Source organism: Lissotriton vulgaris, chromosome 12 (assembly GCF_964263255.1).
Source record: "Lissotriton vulgaris chromosome 12, aLisVul1.2, whole genome shotgun sequence".
NCBI lineage: Eukaryota > Metazoa > Chordata > Amphibia > Caudata > Salamandridae > Lissotriton > Lissotriton vulgaris.
This window is the reverse complement of record NC_141700.1, coordinates 529,707,030-529,728,243: the sequence shown is the minus strand read 5'-3', so window position 1 is coordinate 529,728,243 and position 21,214 is coordinate 529,707,030. Positions and strand designations below refer to the sequence as shown.

General features: G+C 46.4%; 1 protein-coding gene across 1 annotated transcript in view; it reads left to right on the top strand.

Annotated features, from left to right (window-relative positions):
• PEAR1 (platelet endothelial aggregation receptor 1) overlaps window positions 1-21,214 on the top strand; it is a 404,365-nt gene that overhangs the window by 180,590 nt on the left and 202,561 nt on the right. Inside the window, exon 3 of the mRNA XM_086945319.1 lies at window positions 6,576-6,686. Within this exon, the coding sequence (XP_086801445.1) occupies window positions 6,577-6,686 (110 nt within the window). The 5' untranslated portion in view covers window position 6,576. The remainder of the gene's footprint in view (window positions 1-6,575; window positions 6,687-21,214) is intronic.

The following is a 21,214-nucleotide window of genomic DNA, read 5'->3' as shown; positions in this document are numbered from 1 at the left end:
ATCGACGTGCAGAGGAAACTGTATGCTGAACACTGCCCCAGGTAAGTTTCCACATTGTGTGTATGACTGAGAGCATGCTTATGTTTATGTGGCTGTCTGCAAGCAGGTGCCAATGTATGTGTATGTGAGCATATGTGAGTGTTTGTATGTGTCCTGACTACCTGTTTATACTATTGTGTGATAGCCCCATCACTTTATAAATTGACCCGCCGCCACTCTAAGCTGGGTACCTGTTCACAATGTAAAAGCACGTATGTGTTGGTATTTCTATAACATAGGGCTAACCCAAGAGCAACAGAGCTTTGCCCATTGTGGAAGGTGATGGAAAATGATGCAAGATAGTATTTATCAAGTGGTGGCTTATATCTTTTTGCTACACACACTTACACTAGTATGTCACACATTTTAAATTTTAGGCACATTGTGAATACGTGATTTGTCAGAACTGCACACTTTTCAGTCAGTGCCAATCTGGATTGAAATCAATGTACTCAGAATGACAGCTTAGCCACTAGACAACTCCTTCCTTAGTTGATGTACTAGAATGTTAAAAAAAGCTTCAAACAATACATTTCACCACTCCTTGTGAACACTCATGGTATGTTGATGTTTTAACATAGCCATTAGGCCACATTCCTCATGCTGTCTAGTGAGTGGACCGAATGCAAATTATTTTGGTATTTATGTTTTATGCATGGGTTGCATCCAAAGTAGTTGTCTCTTGTTTAAGGTTGATGTTTACCTATTTACATATAAACAATGGTTTAAAGTTAAGTATGCATAATGGGTAACTGTAATTTGTTCCAATATTACCATTGAGGGGTTCTGGTGATATCTTTGGCCCTGTGGGATGTAAAGGTCACCAGAAGTCTGAGATGGCAATGAGAAGGTACCCGTTATGTATTTTTATATTACAAGCTGTTTTATTCAAAGTGCAGCTAACAGTGGGCATTGACTGGACTTAAAATGTTGAAGTTTTGTTTACCTGTCACAAATTAAACATTGATAAAATAATAGGAAATTGTGAGATCAGTGGATTTATGTTCCTCTGTGGCTGCAGAGTTACAGCATAATTATGAATTTACAGAATTTATCACATCATTTCCAAAACATGCATATTTTACCCAAAAAGTTGTTTCCGGCTCAAACGGATGAAAATAATACAGCCTGACAAACTGCTACATAATTAGCTTTTTTTACCAGATAGGTTCAATAACCTTGGTCCTCCCAGCTTCATAATCCTAGTAGGCTGGATAACGTAAAACGTTTGCGCAGTGGCGTCAAAATCTGTATGTCACAGGTAGCCGTGAAATATTTTCCATATTTCACGGTTGCTTAAAAATATGTGGGTTTAATTTCACTGCTTTTTGTACAATAAAAGCACTGCAAAATGAAATACATGCATTTTTACTTGAAGATGTAGAGACTCCCTAGTAATCTCAATTGTACCCATCAGTGTAGAGAAGAGATCATGGTGGGGATGAGTATCTTTTTTTATGTGGTATATGCTATCATCTATGTGTTCAAATGCTTGATGAATCTTTCATCAGCGTGTGGCCCTGCAATACTTCTTTAAAATGGCTAAACACTGCTGTGAGAAAAATTAGGCTATTTTGTAAATTACAGCTGTGCATCCAGTTTCCATTTTGTGAGCTCTAAATTAATTTTCTCCTAAAAATACACACTTACACCTGCACTCACCATTTCTTTCTCTCCAAATAAAAGAAGGTAAGACAAAGATCCACAGGTTTAAGGGTGTGAATGCTGAAACAAAAGTTAATGATGTGAAATAGTGTTGGCAGCCATATTAGTGAAGGAGCTAAAGCCATGTAAAAAGCACAGTTATTTTTGTTATGGTGAGCATCAACAGCATTAGACACTTCTGCATAATTCGATTAATATAGCCAAAAATAAGACCTGTGAGTAGACCCATGCATCGGGAAAAGTGTGTGTGTGTCCCATAACCCTGCTACAACACTCTCAAAGGGCTCCGGTAACTGAAGCCAGTGCACTACACCTGCACCCTCAACCAGTGCAGGGCTCATTTTCCTTCACCTGAAAAGATGCACTTCACTAATATCCTTAACATAACATAGCATTAAGTGTGCATTAGAATTATTTTTGTGGTGTTGCTCATACGTCTCTCACTCTGGTGTTTCCTGTTTCACACTGGGTCTCTGTGCTTTTCCATGTTAGTCACACTCTCCTCTCATTCCTTTCTTACCTTTCTGTCCATATACACACACATTCCTAATTGTCTTTCACTACTATCTACCTTGTCTTTCTGTCTCTCTTTAATCACTTCTCCCAGTCCCTTCTCTCTCACTCTCATCCTCCCTCTCACCTTCTCCTCCTTACTCCCTATCAGGAAGATTAACCTGGGTGATAGACATGTGATACTCCCACAGAATACTAGCTGGGCCTGGTTTCTCAGTTCCCACAGAACCTCAGGTTTTACATTATAAGAATGAATGCCGAAAGAGCTCTGCTCTGGCTGTGAAATGGCTCCCCACAATCTATGGCTGCACAAGGCAACACAACTGTCTGCAATGGAGCTCAGCTGCATAATTACAAGAGCTCAGCCCTGTCTGCCCAGGGTCGCAGTGCTATGTATGCTGGAACTCATCTCCAACGCAATGAAAGAAATTACCTATGGGTATGCGGTCTTATCTTATCTTATCTTAATGGAGTTTTGTATAGCGCTCTGTCACCATGAGTTTCCTGGCGCTGATTGGGTGCTGAGAGATGTAAAAAGGAGGGGAGCTAGCCAGACTGTGTGAAAAGACTGTTTTTCAGGAGTTTTCTGAATTCCAGAAGGGAGTTAGAAGATTTAAGCGGAAGGGGCAGTGGGTTCCAGAATTTGGGGGCCAAGTGGGCAAATCTACAGCCACCAAATTTTTTAAGCTTAATTGGGGGTGCAGCTAAGAGATGGAGATGAGAGGACCGTAGGTTGCGTACCGGACAGTAGGGGATGACTAAGGATTTGAGGAAGGCAGGGGAAGTTCCAGACACAGCTTTGAATGCGAGGCAGCCGATCTTGAACGCAACCCTCTGTTCGACCAGCAGCCAGTGGAGTTTGCGAAGTAGTGGTTTCGCCGACTGCCATTTCGGGATTTTATGAGCCAGTCTAGCCGCCTGGTTCTGTACAATTTGAAGCCTATGGAGAAGATATTTGGGTAGGCCGTGGTACAGAAAGTTGGAAAAATCCAGGCGGGAGAGCACCAGGGCGGTCAGGACTTGAATCAGGGCCTCAGATGTAAGGAGATGGGAGACTTTCCTCATTTTTCCGAGCTGAAACATGCAAGATGATACAACAGCACCCACCTGAGGCTTAAGGGAGAGCTCTGTGTCTATGACGACCGCGAGACTCTCAGCTGACTTCGCCGGGGCAGGTCTGCGCTCTATCTGTGCATGGGTTTGGCACTATGTATGCAGGGACTTGGCTGCATCTGTGCTGGAGCTCAGCTCTATCTGCAGAGGAGTGAGTTCAGCTCAACAAGATGTTAAAGTGTGTTTGCGTCAGAGCCTCACCCACCCTGTATGCTCTGTGGATTCAGCCAGTGGCGTAACGAAATTTGAGGAGGCCCCTTTGCAAGGTGCAGGAGGGGCCCGCTCCAGATTTTATCAGGAGCTTTCAGAGGAGAGTACTGTGCTGAGGGCACCCCCTGCAGCTCATGGCCCCGCCGCGCCGTGGGGGCTGCTGGGGCCTGTGTTGCACCACTGGATTCAGCCTTCTCCAGAAGAACAACCAACTTCATCTCCTTAATAAAATAGGCACACAATGAGTGTCTTGATACTGAGCAGACTTCACCCTGTTGAATGTTGATTTTTTTAATGGACTTTGCGCTGCAAGATTTTGGACACATTGTGCTGATCTCTATTTACCATGTCTTCCATCCCCTCTCAATGTCACACCCTCTTCCCTCCTAGAGTTCAATTTGCTGTGAACTTATTCATGAAGTTCATTGCTTTTATGTCATTTTGGTATGACTTTTTAGTCTTTATTTGTAGTGAGGAAATGTATAAAGATCAGGCTGAGACAATGAGACAATGACCAATATGAAACAAGACTAAGGTGAATTGTTTGCAGTGGGAGGAAGGCACAGGTTGTGAAAAATTGAAAGGGAGGATGACAGAGAACATGAGAGAAAGCAGCAACATGTGAAGAGAGTGACAAGAGGGACATAAGGCAGGATGAACAGTGATGAGGTCCAGGTGACTACCTAAGGCCAATGAAATAGAAATAAACTGCACTGTAGCATGGGAAGGAGAGTGGGCCTGAGCAGAAAAGCAAGGTTAAAGGAAAAACATCCACTTTGAACTGCTGTCTGTGAGCGTCAAGTTTGAGCTTTAAAACAGGTGGACTCTGAAAAGGAGGGAGTCAGGTGGGCCATGTCTATGAAGTAGGGGCCCGATTCACAGAATGAATTTAAGACTCAATCCTAAACTTACTACTATTTTGGTATTCACAGAATGCACTTACTACTTTTGGTATTCACAGAATGAACTTACTACTTTTGGTATTCACAGAATTAACTTACTACTTTTGGTATTCACAGAAGTTAGGATTTTGTCTTAAGTTTGTCTTAAGACAAACTTAAGACAGACTTAAGACAGACTTAAGTTAGGATGTTGTCTTAAGTCTGTCTTAAGTCTGTCTTAAGACAAACTTAAGACAAAATCCTAACTTCTGTGAATACCAAAAGTAGTAACTGCATTCTGTGAATACCAAAATAGTAGTACGTTTAGGATTGAGTCTTAAGTTCATTCTGTGAATCGGGCCCTGTGTGCGTTAGCCCGTGGGTCTACTCTTACCGGTTTGGATCCTTTGAAATGTGAATGTGTCTTGGATTCAAAGCAGGCATTGTTCTCCCTTTGACTCAAGATTTTCCAACCACCAGCTGCCACTTGCAGAGACGGTAGGGATGATCAAGAGGAAGAACATACAAGGGCAGTACCATGTTGCCGCTGAACAAAGCTTTGGTGGTAGAAGTGACAGGTGTTGTTTCTCCATAGTACCATTCTGATCCGCACCTTCAATCTAATATGTATCTGCCCACCAAACAAAATAGGGCAAGAGGCACACAAGGACCTACTGGGAGGTGGACTGTGAGATGTCTAACTATGATCCCCTCACCCAGGCACAATCCATTTTATTTCCGTCAGTCAAATAACTTTATTTCGTCCTCCAATGCCTCAAAAGAACAAATTCAGATAAAAATACATAATAAATAGATACAACTGTACATTTTAGTATGAAGAATAATGAGTCATATAAATAGATGCCAAAATTAACACAGTAAAAAATTATAATGTCAACTAGCATATACAGGATACAGAAATGGCACAATGAGGCCGATTATTGTTGCTGACATACAAATTAAGAGAGCTGAGATGAAACGCGAAGTCAGCATAACATTAAGAGGGGGGAGACCCTTTCTACAAAGTGTCCACATGGAGCACAGAAACGTGGGTACTGCTGTTGCCTAAGTTAGACTGCAGTCCGATCTCAGGATGCGAAGAGCGGCGGAGTGACTATGCTCGCCTAAGGGTCTGCAAATGGACGCTAGCCAGGTTCTGCGGGGACGGGCACAGACTGGGCAGGCAAAGAGAGCGTGCAATACACTCTCCGCTAAAGAAGTGCAAGCAGGACATACATTGGAGGCCACGCAGGATTACTTTGAGGTAAAGACTCTCAGCGGGAGAGCACCCACTCTAAACTGGAAATATAACTTACTGTCTATGGAGATCCCAATAAGACTCGTAGGCATTCAAAGGCTTAAAATCCAGGAAGTCTCTGGGCAGTTTGGAAGAAGCCGCCTTCCTGGAATCATTGACTGCTGTGGCTGCCCAGTAGAGCAGCTTCGGTGAGTTCCTAGACCAGAAGGTGGTGTTAGCAGGATGGTCCCAAAGGTCAAACAGTACAAGGTCATCGAGCAACTTTTTGAAATTGGTAAGCAAGGAACATTGGAGAATTGGTTGGCGTCGTCTTTTCTGTTCTGGAGGTCTGTTGTATTGGAGGCAACTCTGGAGTAGTCCACAAAGGCCTCCGATGCAACAGGGGGCATAGCCGGGCTTTGCTGGCAAGACTCCAAACTCCCATGTCCAGAGAGAGCGGGCACAAGGGGGTGCAGGGGGGGGCAAGGTTACACAGACATTTGTTTTCTGAGGACTGAACCCAAAGGCTTGGTCTTATAAATGCAGATCACAGGTGGAATCGTTTTGGTGTGAGATTATTGCCTCATTCCCTGAGTGTAGCGGCGAGGTATTGAATGCACACGTGCTGCGTGGGGTTAAACTTACAGCCCAGAGAGAGTTTTCTGAGCCACCAGATAGAAAAATATAGTTAATTTGTAGACTAACCAATAAACATGCAAATAATCTCCAATGTAATATCTTCTCTGTACATTGACCTCACGCACATTCTGGGTGACTTTCCTGAAACCCTGGCTGAATTTTAATATTCTGTGTGCTGCTGAGCACATCCGTACTGAGCCCAGCAGTTCCTACTCATAATGTCAAAGTAAGTGACAATCTACCTACGTCTTCCTCACCACATGATTTTTCCTCAACAGAATGAAGAAATCCCTGTTTGCGGCTACCAAGGCTATATTCCTGCTGGTCCAGCTTCACCAGGCCTCCGCTCTGAACCCGAATGACCCCAATGTCTGTAGCTACTGGGAAAGGTAAGGAACAGTTGAAGAACTCTGAATGCATTGATACATGGGGACATGTGTTTGCTGTGCGGGGACAGGACTACAAGCCCCAGGAGCCCTATTGAGAAGGCGAGGCAGAGAAGGAGAGCAGCACCTGTCTGGTGCCATAAATTGCTCCCATTTTCCCCACAGCATGGGACCAGGCCTGTCTTCGCCCATCATCGGCCAGAAGAGCTGGGCCGGGCACCCCTCTTTGTTTTGGACTTCAAGAACACTAATGATGAAGGGTGAACTTTTAATGGCTGGGGGGCTCTGATGGGACTGTGTGAATTTGATTCCTAATCCTTGCCAAAGGATGTTTTTTGCCTCAATGGAGTATTATATTTAAAAACATATTCTGGTTCAGTATGGACAAGCGTAAATTAACAGGGGTTAAGAATAGCGCAACCAATAATCCACCTCAAGGCACTACATTAGACTCTTTTTTTGCGCTTGTGCTGCTGGGGTGATCTCTTAAGACTGAGATAGATCTCACAGAGAGACGTTTATCTCTGGACACCGTGTTAGCCCTTAGGTTCCTTCGATCAAGCCAGTCAAGACACCGATCTCATGCAGGTCTTTTGGATTCGACTGGTCCACTCAGCCCAACGCCTAAGGAGCGTGAGCAGCGAGTATATCTCCCCCCGGTAACAGCTAACAACGACTCTGTTATTTCTAATGGCAGTGACTGTGGGCCCTTAGTGAAGAGGAAGCGCCAATGCAAGCGAGCTGGCAATGCTAGACCTCAAGTACGTAAAAATCCAAACAAAGATCCTGTGATCCTGCTGTCAATACCCTTAGTTCGGCCCCATGCCCCCTGCAAATGGGTGCTATTATTACACATACCCAGCTGTCCTACCCACATGCAGGAGATACCTTGTCCCCCTTGATTAGGGGGGGGGGGGCAGGGGTCTTTAAAGTGCTCTAATGATGCCAGGGGATGGTTGTGTGTTTTCAGCCTGATAAGAGCCTGCCTTGCCTCAATCTGCCCCCTGAATGCTGCCCCTACATTGCCACCTTGACAGGCATTCCACAAGTGACCCCTCCACCGAGGAGTTTACACCCCCTGATGAAGAAAAAAGCGTTCCATTCGTTAACCTGCAACTCAACATTCAATATCAATAAATACAATGGCATCCTATCTGTGAGGCTGGTATGGGCCCTATCACAAGGCATTTGAGGGGGGGGATTGTTTTGTTAATAATTGTGAACACCCAAACCTGGCCCAACATTTGATCCAAAATGCAATCAGGCAGCATTCTAAGGATGAGGTTATTAACATTCTTCCACTAGGTTTCTTATATAGACATCTACAACCAAGGTTGCAGGCAGGCAGGGCATCACAGACTCCCCCGTTGGTGTGGGAGACTAAGAGACCATCTGTGTCTATCTCCTACAGATTCCTCCCTTTGTCAGATCTAGACTGTAATGACTGATGCCCAGAACATTTACCCACGGTTACTCCCTCTTAAGAACAGTGGTGCTTAAACCGGACCCTGCTCTAAGGCTCATATGTTGGAAATTGCTGGAATCAGGGTCAATCTGTGGCATCACAAGTGGCTTGACCTCATCATCCCATTTGATATAGTTATGCTACAAGAAACCTGGGTCCGCGAGGCTAGTACCTGGGACTGTTTTGAGAGCATCCCAGCCATCGCTTCATCGGTCAGAGAGCCCGGGGTGGTCTAGCTACCATGATTCATGTCTCTAAGCTGTTTTAGATCATCCTGGCCCCCTCCAAATATAATGGTATTCAGATCCTGTGGACTGTTCTATCCAACAAGTTTAATTTTTGTTGTTGTTAATTTTTATAATTCTGTTTATGACCCAGGATGTCAGATTGAGATTTTATTTCAGGTACTGACGATCCTGAAGTCTGGGTCCCTCACTTCTCCTAATTGTTTTAACATGATGTTAAGAGGGGATTTCAACGCCAATCTGGGTTCGAACTCCATAGTAGATGGTCCTTTTGTTTTGAGATTAGGGACTCCTCAATTTATACGAAACCATCAGACCTTAGGGAGAAGAGGTTACATAAAGCCCTGATATTGTTTCACTGTGTCACTTATGTCAATTTCATTATTGTACGTATTTAGTTCATATATACACTCAAAAAACGAAATTGAGAGTAACCCTTCAGAAAAAAGGGAACTAGGTTTAACAACTGGCAACAAGATATTATCCCCCATTGTAGCTCCTAGTGTTTTAACCACTACTCACATACCACACACTCCACACACTGATATTCACTTATATCAACGCCATAAAGCCTATTTTTGGTAAAAAATATCTCCTCCTTTATTAGAAGTATTTCACATACATCGATAAAATCTGATAAAAAATCCTTAACAATTTATAAATAGTTTCACAAGAGAATTCACACAAGTTTTGGGGGATTATATTGTCATTGCACATTTGAGAAAATCCGTTCTATTCCCCTCAATTTAGCTCTGTTTATACTTGACTTCTAATCACAGATGGAGAACCTCAGAGCATTGTTGTTTTTATGCTTACGGTCAAGAATAGCAATTTTCAAATAAAACTTCTAAAATAAATAAAGACAGGTAGAAAAAAAATACAATTGCACATAATAATCAATTACAACACAATAAAAATAAGTTGACGCGGCCTTTCGGTGGACTAAGGTTGATTGACACCACCACCTTCAGGACAAACTTTTAAAGAAAAACAGCGTTGTTCACTTTCCAGTCTATTGTAGAGTAGTTATAATTTTCAAACTGATTATAGTACCCTGACTCCTGGTGTAGAGGGATCACTCTCTTGTTTTACACGTGTCCTTGGGTTGACCGGATTTGTTTTATTCTCCTCATCTGGTCAATAAAGGCGACTGTGCAAAAATGAAAGAGCAGTTTTTAAAGTGCACCTCTAAAGCCAGAGAGACCATGGCATTGGGAAAACCAACTTTGAGAGATTATTTGATTTTAAAAACTAACAATTGGCCTGAACCTCTTCTCTCCCTTGGTGAAATCCATGGCAAAGATCCCTTGTTGCAATGCTTCAGATGGGCTTGATTAGATATTATCTCTGTTTTCCACCCGGCCAATTTGACTCAAGTTTAATACTGGTTTGCCCTTGTGATGGGAACTCCCGCCTGACACTGGAGCACTTTGTCTAACTCATGTACATCTATTCATCAAAATGCCAGGGGTAGCGGAAGTGATATCACATGGAATGTGACCATCACCTGATGTCACAGGAGGTGACATCACACAAACATTGACTCCGATGACATAACAGGAAGTGACATAACCTGACCTTTGACCCACCCAGATGATGTCACAGGAAGTGATATTATGTGACCTTTGGATCCCACAAAACCAAAGGAAGCAACATTACATGACCTTTTGCTGGGTGCTATCACAGGAAGTGATGCATCTAACATTTGGTTACTCACGTCACACACAGAGACTGGAAAATGTCTACAGATACAAAAGAAGTACACTATAAACATACATACTTCAAATACTATTGAAAGTGCTGCTACATATAAAACAGTAGCTCAATGGTGTCACTTTTACCCTTATTAATACTGCATAATGTAGCAATGGACGTTTAGCCAGTTATAAAACTATCTCACGCCAAGAAAGAGCAATTACTTCCCTACTACCTGACAAGACAGAGTATATCACTTTAGCCCCTGATGTCACTACCTGAGAATGTTGCAGAGTAATACATCACTTTAGGCCATGAAGTCATACCCACAAGTCATAGCAAAACACTCACACGACTTAAGCCATGACCGTACAAATACAAGTCACAGCAGGTCAATAACATAATTTCAGATCATGATGCCACCACTATACACCTAGGTAGAGCAATTACATCAATTGAGATCATGATGGCACAACAAGCACATTGTTAAGAATAATTCTATCAGTAGAGGTGGGACCCATGTGGCCTCGTGCTTAAGCCCATGCCGCCACCAAAAGAAGTGCTGGGACAACGGTGTCACTTACCAATGATATCGCTACAACAGAACATGGTAAAGCAATTGCTCTTTGTGGTTAGTGTGTAAACCTGAGGATGTGCATTCAAATCACAATTACAGGAGTAGATTTGCTCACAGGAAATCTGTGTGAGTAAATCTTTCTCGACTGCCAGACCCACGTTTGTGAATTATAAACGTGGTTTTGCACGTGATAAAAATTATATTGCATGTGTAGATTACATTTACTCAAGCAAATGACTTTCTGGCCCAGGCCCAGAGTGTCTGAGTTTCAGATTGATTTTGTACTGGATTACACTGTTGCAGAAAACATGACTATGCCTAAAGAAGCACTGCCATATTTTTTACAAAAAAATGCCTCTTGGCAAAGGCAACATGAGCCTGGCCTACTTTAGAATGCTATTTGTAATGTGCTTGCTATCTCGCGACTCTTGTTGTGGACATAAAAAATAGTAATTTATTTTTCCATGCTAAATCTGGAAACAGAGATAAAGTTTAGCATGCAAATTATTTTACACATGTCAAAGGTGATTGATCCGCTAACTGAACAATAACACAGTTTAACTTCAGCTTAAAGTAACAACTGTGAAGACGGGTTTAGTATAAAAAGTATGCATGTGTATCTTAGCATAGGCACGTTTTACACACCAACATGTTATACAAGATGTCACACTTATTTGCTAACCCTAAAGGCCAGGGGGAGAGGATGTGGCCGAACAGCCAGAGCTGTTGACTTTTGGAGCTGAGAAACCATGTTCGAGTCTCGACGTCGGCTCAACACCTTTTGATTCTGGGCAAATCAAGTAATCTCCCCGTGCCTACCAAAAATGAATATGTCTTTGTGTAATGTAACTGGTGCTCATGTAAAGCGCTCCAATACCTTTAGGTCGAGTTCGCGCTATATAAAACTACATTAAAAAAAATGCTTCACCAAGCTGGGCATCCTTTGTGATTGACATGCTTCTATTTATGACAGTGTGCTGGTTGTACACCTCCATCTGCATTGTGCATGGTGTCACACAGCGCCACTTCATTGGATAACCAATTGGGGAGCTAAGAGTTCAGCCACACACTGCACCCTCAATGTCCCAAAACAGAGGCTGTTATCTTTTTGATGTAAGAGAGTGAGGGCGGGTTTTTGGGTCATAGAACTCTGGTTTGATGTGGAAGAAGCAAGGACCGTTAGGGCATGTTACTTTGGCTGCAGGTATATTGTAGTCTTAGTTTATCATTGGAATTTTATTTTAACACAGCAAGTAGGAAAACACCCATCTGGGGATGGGTTTCACCTGAGTTCAGTGAGGAAAAGTCATAGGGGGTCATTAGGATCTCGGGCGGATCGCCACCGCCCGCATGGTGGTGGTGATCCGCCCGAGATCTGTCCCCGGCCGCCACCCATTTCCCCTGCCATATTACGATGGCGGGGGGACCACGGAAGGCAGAAAGACCGTCCGCCGCTTTTCTGCCCGGTCGACAAGTTGACCGGGCGGAAAAGAGTTTAATATGGTGGCGATGTCTACTAGACACCGCCATCCATATTATGATGGGTGCGCACACATGCCTTTCCAAGGCATGCGGGAATCTCTTGCGGGGGCCCGTTGTGAGCCCCCAGGGACTCTGGGGGGTGGGGGGTGCACATGGGGGGTACCAATGGTACCGCCCTGCATTTGAATATACAACGTGACAGACACCGTGCGGTGCCTGTCACGTTGTGCATTGAAATGCATGACGTGCATTTTTAGCATTGCGGCGGGTGGTGCTTTCAGCATCTCCCGCTGCAATGTTAACTATGTGGTATACGCCCGCCACTGTGGCAGGTGCATCCTAATGTCCTGCACGGGATCCCCGCCCTTATGGCGGACGGTCCCTTTTTACGTCGGCCACCCGCCATCCTAATGGGCCCCATAGTGTCTCCAGGGCCGGACAGGCCTTTTATTCCTTCAGACATTCCCCGGGTGGCTGAAGCTCTTGAAGGCTGAGAGAGGGAGAGAGGGGAAAGGTAGAGAGAAAGCAGTCAGAAGGGATAAGACAAAGGAAAGAAGGAGACTGAGGATGGATGGATGAATCAATGGAAAGAGAGAGGTTGCCCGTGGACAACTAATATATGGCGATTTTGCCAGTACTTCTTTGGGTCCCCCAGTGCGGCACTGAGCACCTATTTCCCCATTGGTGGCATCCCATGCTACATTCATTCCTGTGCACAGGGTTTCCTCCCTTGACTGCTCTTTATACCCCAGAGGAACGTTTCACTGCAAGCCACGTGCCCTATTTGAAACATTTCCTTTGTCGTAGCTTTACAGTAACATAGCAAGGGGCTGTGAGCATTTTTCGATGACATCATCGCCCTTGTGCTCACGTTTCATGGTGTCCCTGTCGATCCGATTAGGGCATAGTGATGTTGTCACAAATCCGAAACTGGGTGAGACTGTAGGCTTCCGGTGCGACAATCATTTTTGGTGCCCCTCCCCCCCATCCATGGCCACCTCCTCGAATCGCCTCACGACCACCAGGCAAAAGCACCACTCATCTCTCCATAGCCCCTCTCTCACATACATTTAATTTATTTTAAAGCACTAGTAAAGGATGACTTTACAAATAAGCACGTATTTTGACCCAATCAAACTTTTTCTGCTACATTAGGAATAGATATTGAAAGACTGGGGGGGAAAAAACAGAGCGTCCTAACCTATTTAATGCAGTGTGCACGCAGCTCTTTGATGGCAGTCTGTAACAGTCAATGTTCTATATTAGGGTTGTATCTTGTGATCTACGGTAACAAAAGGATCTCTGTGACAAAGGCAATAATTCACTCAGCTATCCACATAAAATATAGATATGTGATCTGCACTGTACGTGTTCTTTGCAAGCGGCATATTAACACTCTACGCTAGTTTATGGCAAGTCAAATCTGCCCCTAGACAAAATTCTGATCTCTCTCTCTCTATCAGGAACATTAATCACAAGAGTTATCTTGACATTTTTAATGCTGTCTGAAAACTGGATGTACAAGAAACTCTGCTGAAGGTGTTTTTAAATCACCCCCCCCGAGGTCAGCACCCCATCCCCAAGTTAGCGCCCAGTGCAGCTGTATCAGTTACACTGCCCAAAAGCCGGGCCTGGGGAGACTCGGAAGAATAACACGGAAAGGTGAGGGAGAGTATTTTGCAAGAAGCAGTGCAGACTTTCCTTAGTCTTTCTGCCGTATCTCCCTCCCACCCCTTTACCCTTACCCCCTTCCCCTCTACTCTTCTCTTATCTCGTTTTCTATGCTCTTGTAATTGTTTGTCTAGCAACTGATGTAAATTGGAACTGATGTAATCGTGTAATTTTGTGGAACGTCATGTAAAGCACTCTGATACCTCCGAGTCTAGCCAGCGCTATATAAAACTTTTAAAATAAAAATAAATAAATAAATAAAACAATATAGTCCACACATGCCAACATTTTAGAAGAGGGACCTTCTGAAAGAATAATTGGGAGAAAGTATTTCTCCCAGTGACTTCTATTAAAGCAGACAAAATAAAGCAATTTTTGGCCTTAAAAAAAGGGAGTGCCCTGCCTGAATCGGGTCTATTGGCATATAAGATAGTCGTAAAATCGGAAAGAAGAACCAATAGGCTACCTTGCTCCCAGCACTGTTTTCAAAGCTCAACTCAGCGATGTTCTTTATTTAGCATCAGAAAATAATGTTTCAGCACGTTCTTTAAATCTTTATACCTTCGTCCAATTTGTAAATGCTACAGTATATTGAAATGCCAATTATTTAATTAAAACCATCATGCAAACTTCCAAAAATTACCCCCACCTTTTAGAGCTAGTGTCCAAGAAGGAGTAGTGAGAATCTGTTCTCCTAAACCAGGAGTGGTTGATGGTCCAAACAATGCTACTGAGGTTTCATTAGAAGCAGGGCTTTAAGTGGGATGACAAAAACTGGGGGGTCTCATAAAGCGGTGTGACCAATGTAATTAAGGGTGGGGCTTAAAACACGTAAGCAAAAAATCTGTGCTTAGCATAATATGCCGCCCCACTTGTATTTTGCTATTTTTGTAATTGCATTCAGATATATGATACAACAATTAACATCATACCTACAAGAAGTCAGGACTATTGGGTTTGACAATGGTTGTTAGTTAGTTGCATAAGATAAAAAACAGCATCTATTGCTTGTTGCATATAATATTAAAAAATCTTCCACTTAAAGCCCCGGTGACACCACAACAATGTTGCAGCTCCTGAGTTTCAAAAAGAGAAGGGAAATCCAGAGAGAAAATGACTCTCTTTAACGGATTTCCCTTCCCCTACAACGCTCACCTGGCATGACGTCATGCCATAACTGCTCCACTAGTTAGAAGTGAGCAGTGTGAGCAAGTCCACACTAATTAGAAGTGAGCACGCACACACTAATTAGAAGTGAGCACACACACACTAGTTAGAAGTGAGCACTCCCACTCTATTTAGAAGTGAGCAGTGTGAGCATGTGCACATCAATGTGCCTGCTGTCACTGCGGTCCTGAAAACAAGCATTTGCAATGCAATAGGTCTCGCATTAGGAAAGTTTGAGCTATTGGTATTGTAAATGACAAATTTTGTATTTATGTTTTGTTTGAAAATAGCGAAATTAATAGCTTAGTCATTTACAATGCCAATAGTTATAACTTCCGCAAATGTGACACCTATAGCATTTGTAATGCAACATGTATTGATATTACAAATAACAATGGCTTTTCATTTTTTTTCAATAATTAATACTTAAATAAAAGTTATTGTAATTTATAATGGCAATAGCTTAAAGTTTTGTAACTAACTTTTGTGAAGATTATGTTCAGTGTATTTTATTGTGACGAAAATCCAAGAACAGAAGTGAAATATTAACATATTTTTGTTACATTTGTAATAAAGCTTGAAACATTGAGAGAACATATTTGAACCAGGTGTTGTTGAATAGTTGCACAGATTGATGCTGAGGTGGCGCTGAGTGATGTTGTGATGGCGAACGAGTGATGCTGTGGCAGCGCATAGTGATTTTGTGGTGCCCCTGAGTGATGCTGTGGTGGTGCGGAGTGATGCTGTATGCTATGCTAGGTTTTGTTTTGCTATCCTATGTTTTGTTTTGTTATGCTATGTTTTGCTATCCTATGCTTTGATTTGTTATGCTATGCTATGCTGTGTTTTGTTATGCTATGCTATGTTTTGTTATGCTATGCTACGATTTGCCATGCTATGCTTTGTTATGCTATGCTATGTTTTGTTATACTATGCTATGTTTTGTTGTTTTGTTGTTATGCTATGTTTTGTTGTGTTTTGCTATGTTTTGTTATGCTATGTGTTGTGTTTTGTTATGCTATGTTTTGTTATGTTATGCTATGTTTTGTTATGTTTTGCTATCCTATGCTTTGTTTTGTTATGCTATGCTATGTTTAGTTTTGCTATCCTTTGCTTTGTTTTGTTATGCTATGTTTTCTTGTGTTTTGTTATGCTATGCTATGTTTTGTTGTGTTTTGCTATGCTATGCTGTGTTATGCTATGCTATGTTTGTTTATGCTATGCTATGTTTTGTTGTGTTTTATTATGCTATGCTTTGTTTTGCTATACTATGCTTTGTTATGCTATGTTTTGTTATGCTATGCTAAGATTTGTTTTGTTATGCTATGCTATGTTGTGTTTTGTTATGCTATGCTATGTTTTGTTGTGTTTTGTTATGCTATGCTATGTTTTGCTATGCTTTGCAATGCTATGTTTTGTTATGTATGCTATGTTTTGTTGTGATTTGTTATGCTATGCTTTGTTTTATGTTATGTTATGCTACGTTTTGTTATACTATGCTGTTTTGTTTTGCTATGCTTTGTTATGTTATGCTATGGCTTGTTTTGTTATGCTATGTTGTTATGCTATGCTATGCTTTGTTGTGTTTTGTTATGCTATGCTATTCTTTGTTGTGTTTTGCTATGCTATGTTTTTTTTGTTATGCTATGTTTTGTTTTGCTATCCTATGCTTTGTTTTGTTATGCTGTGCTGTGTTTTGCTATCCTAAGCTTTTTTGTTATGCTACGCTATGCTGTGTTTTGTTTTGCTATGCTATGTTTTGTTATGCTATGCTGGCGAGGGTGTGTGAGCGTGTGTGTGGGTGAGTGAGGGTGAGAGAGTGTGAGGGTGAGGGTGTGTGAGTGAGGGGGTGTGAGGGTGAGGGTGTGTGAGGGTGTGTGAGGGTGAGGGTGTGTGAGGTTGAGAGGGTGTGAGGGTCAGGGGGTGTGAGGGTGAGGGTGTGTGAGTGAGGGTGAGGGGGTGTGAAGGTGAGGGTGAGGGTGTGTGAGGGTGCGTGAGGGTGAGAGGAGGTGTGAGGGTGTGTGAGGGTGAGGGAGGTGAGGGGGTGTGAGGGTGAGGGGGGTGTGAGGGTGAGAGGGTGTGAGGGTGAGTGAGGGTGTTGAGGGTGTGTGAGGGTGTGTGAGGGTGAGGGTGTGTGAGGGTGAGGGGGTATGAGGGGGTGAGGGGGTGTGAGGTTGTGTGAGGGTGAGGGGGTGTGAGGGTATGTGAGGGTGAGGGTGTATGAGGGTGAGGGGGTGTGGGGTTGAGGGTATGTGATGGTGAGGTGGTGTGAGGGGGTGTGGGAGTGAGGGTGAAGGGGATTGAGGGTGAGGGGGTGTGAGGGTGAAGGGGAATGAGGGTGAGGGGGGTGAGGGTGTGTGAGGGTGAGGGGTTGTGTGAGGGTGAGGGGTGCTATGGTGTGTGGGTATGAGGGTGAATGGGTGTGAGGGGGAGGGTGTGGGGTTGTGAGGGTGAGGGTGAGGGGGTGTGAGGGTGTGAGGGTGAGAGGGTGTGAGGGTGAGGGAGGGTGAGGGTGATGGGGTGAGGGTGATGGGGGTGAGGGTGATGGGGGTGAGGATGAGGAAGTGTGAGGGTGAGGGTGTGTGAGGGTGAGGGTGTGTGAGGGTGAGAGGGTGTGTGAGGGTGTGAGGGGGTGTGAGGGTGAGGGGGGGTGGGGGTGAGAGGGTGTGTGAGGGTGAGTGGATGTGTGAGGGTAAGGGGGGGTGTGAGGGTGAGAGTGTGGGGTGTGAGGGTGAGGGTGTGAGGGTGAGAGGGTGTGTGAGGGTGAGTGAGGTTGAGGGTGTGTGCTGGTGAGGGTGTGTGAGGGTGAGGTTGTGTGAGGGGTTGTGAGGGTGAGTGGGTGTGAGAGTGAGGGGGTGTGAGGAGTTGTGTGAGGGTGAGGGGGTGGGGTGTGAGGGTTTGTGGGGGTTTGAGGGGGTGAGGGTGAGGGGGTGTGAGGGTGAGGGTGTTTGAGGGTGAGAGGGTGTGTGAGGGTAAGAGGGTGAGTGAGGGTGAGGGTGGATGAGAGGGTGTGTGAGGCTGAGGGTGAGAGGGTGTGTGAGGGTGAAAGGGTGTGTAAGGGTAAGAGGGTGGGTGAGAGGGTGTGTGAGGGTGTGTGTGAGGGTGAGGGTGTGTATGAGGGTGAGGGTGTGTGAAAGTGAGGGTGAGGGTGTGTGAAAGTGAGGGGGTGTGAGGGTGACAGGGTGTGAGGGTGAGGGTGTGAGGGAGGGTGAGGGGATGTAAGGGTGAGGGGTGTGTGAGGGTGAAAGGTGAGTGAGGGTGAGGGTGTGTGAGTATGAGAGGGTGTGTGAGGTGAGAGGGTGAGGGTGTGTGAGGGTGAGTGAGGGTGAGGGTGTGTGAGGGTGAGGGTGTCTGAGGGTGTGTGAGGGTGTGAGAGGGTGTGTGAGGGTGTGTGAGGGTGTGTGAGGGTGTGTGAGGGTGTGGGAGGGTGTGTGAGGGTGAGGATGAGGGGATGAGAGGGTGAGGGGGTGTGAGAGTGAGGGGGTGTGAGGGTGAGGGTGTGTGGAGGGGTGAGGGTGATGAGGGTGAGAGGATTGTGAGGGGTGAGGGTGTGAGGGTGAGAGAGGGTGGGCAAGGGTGGGTGAGGGTGTGAGGGTGAGTGAGGGTGTGTGAGGGTGTGAGGGTGAGAGGGTGTGTGAGGGTGAGTGAGGGTGAGATTGTGAGTGAGGGTGAGGGTGTGTGAGGGTGAGGGTGTGTGAGGGTGAGGGTGTGTGAGGGTGAGGATGAGGTGGTGTGAAGGTGAGGGGTGTGAGAGTGAGGGGATGTGAGGGTGTGTGTGAGGGTGAGGGGGTAAGGGTGAGGGGGTGTGAGAGTGTGTGGGGGTGTGAGGGTGTGTGAGGGTGAGAGGGTGTGTGAGGGTGAGAGGGTGGGTGAGGGTGAGGGTGGGTGAAAGGGTGAGTGAGGGTGAGGGAATGTGTGTTTGAGTGAGGGTGAGAGGGTTTTGAGGGTGAGGGTGTGAGGGTGAGTGAGGTTGTGTGAGAGTGGGTGAGGGTGTGTGAGGGTGAGTGAGGGTGAGTCGGTGGGTGAGGGTGAGTGGGTTGTGAGGGTGAGAGGGTGAGGGGGTGAGGGTGAGAGGGTGTGTGAGGGTGAGTCTGTGTGAGGGTGAGGATGAGGTGGTGTGAGGATGAGGGGGTGTGAGAGTGAGGGGGTGTGGGTGAGGGGGTCTGAGGGTGAAGGTGTGTGAGGGTGAGAGGGTGTGTGTGGGTAAGAGGGTGAGTGAGGGCGAGGGTGGGTGAGAGGGTGTGTGAGGCTGAGGGTGAGAGGGTGTGTGAGGGGAAAGGGTGTGTGAGGGTGAGAGGGTGGGTGAGAGGGTGTGTGTGAGGGTGAGGGGGTGTGTGAGGGTGAGGGGTGTGAGGGTGAGGGAGTGTGAGGGTGACGGGGTGTGAGGGTGAGGGTGTGAGGGAGGGTGAGGGGATGTGAGGGTGAGAGGATGTGAGGGTGAGGGGTGTGTGAGGGTGAAAGGGTGAGTGAGGGTGAGGGTGTGTGAGTATGAGAGGGTGTGTGAGGGTGAGAGGGTGAGTGAGGGTGAGGGTGTGTGAGGGTGAGTGAGGGTGAGGGTGTGTGAGGGTGAGGGTGTGGGAGGGTGTGTGAGGGTGAGGATGAGGGGGTGAGAGGGTGAGGGGGTGTGAGAGTGAGGGGTGTGAGGGTGAGGTGGTGTATGAGGGTGAGGGGGTGAGGGTGAGGGGGGGGTGAGGGTGAAGGTGTGTGGAGGGGTGAGGGTGATGAGGGTGAGAGGGTTGTGAGGGTGTGAGGGTGTCAGGGTGAGTGAGGGTGGGCAAGGTTGGGTGAGGGTGAGTGAGGGTGTGTGAGGGTGAGTGAGGGTGAGAGTGAGGGTGAGGGTGTGTGAGGGTGAGGGTGTGTGAGGATGAGGATGAGGTGGTGTGAGGGTGAGGGGTGTGAGAGTGAGGGGATGTGAGGGGGTGTGTGAGGGTGAGGGGTGAGGGTGAGGGGGTGTGAGGGTGTGTGGGTGTGTGAGGTGGTGAGGGTGTGTGAGGGTGAGAGGGTGTGTGAGGGTGAGAGGGTGGGTGAGGGTGAGGGTGTGTGAAAGGGTGAGTGAGGGTGAGGGAGTGTTTGAGGGTGAGTTTGAGTGAGGGTGAGAGGGTTTTGAGGGTGAGGGTGAGTGAGGGTGTGTGAGGGTGTGTGAGGGTGAGGGGGTGTGTGAGGGTGAGTGAGGGTGAGAGGGTTGTGAGGGTGAGGGGGTAAGGGTGAGAAGATGTGTGAGGGTGAGGATGAGGTGGTGTGAGGGTGAGGAGGTGTGAGAGTGAGGAAGTGTGAGGGGGTGTGTGAGGGGGTGAGGGTGAGGGGGTGTAGGGGGGTGAGGGTGTGTGAGGTTGAGAGGGTGTGTGAGGGTGTGTGAGAGTGAGAGGGTGTGTGAGGGTGAGAGGGTGTGTGAGGGTGAAAGGGTGTGTGAGGGTGAGAGGGTGGGTGAGAGGGTGAGTGAGGGTTGGGGGTGTGTGAGGGTGAGTTGTGTGTGAGGGTGAGGGGTGTGAGCGTGATGGGGTGTGAGGGAGGGTGAGGGGATGTGAGGGTGTGTGAGGGTGAGAGGAGGTGTGAGGGTGAGATGGTGTGTGAGGGTGTGTGAGGGTGAGAGGGTGAGGGTGTGTGAGGGTGAGATTGAGGGGTGTGAGGGTGAGGGGGTGTGGGTGAGAGGGTGTGTGAGGGTGAGTGTGTGTGAGGGTGAGGATGAGGTGGTGTGAGGATGAGGGGGTGTGAGAGTGAGGGGGTGTGGGTGAGGGGGTCTGAGGGTGAAGGTGTGTGAGGGTGAGAGGGTGTGTGTGGGTAAGAGGGTGAGTGAGGGCGAGGGTGGGTGAGAGGGTGTGTGAGGCTGAGGGTGAGAGGGTGTGTGAGGGGAAAGGGTGTGTGAGGGTGAGAGGGTGGGTGAGAGGGTGTGTGTGAGGGTGAGGGGTGTGTGAGGGTGAGGGGTGTGAGGGTGAGGGAGTGTGAGGGTGACGGGGTGTGAGGGTGAGGGTGTGAGGGAGGGTGAGGGGATGTGAGGGTGAGAGGATGTGAGGGTGAGGGGTGTGTGAGGGTGAAAGGGTGAGTGAGGGTGAGGGTGTGTGAGTATGAGAGGGTGTGTGAGGGTGAGAGGGTGAGTGAGGGTGAGGGTGTGTGAGGGTGAGTGAGGGTGAGGGTGTGTGAGGGTGAGGGTGTGGGAGGGTGTGTGAGGGTGAGGATGAGGGGGTGAGAGGGTGAGGGGGTGTGAGAGTGAGGGGTGTGAGGGTGAGGTGGT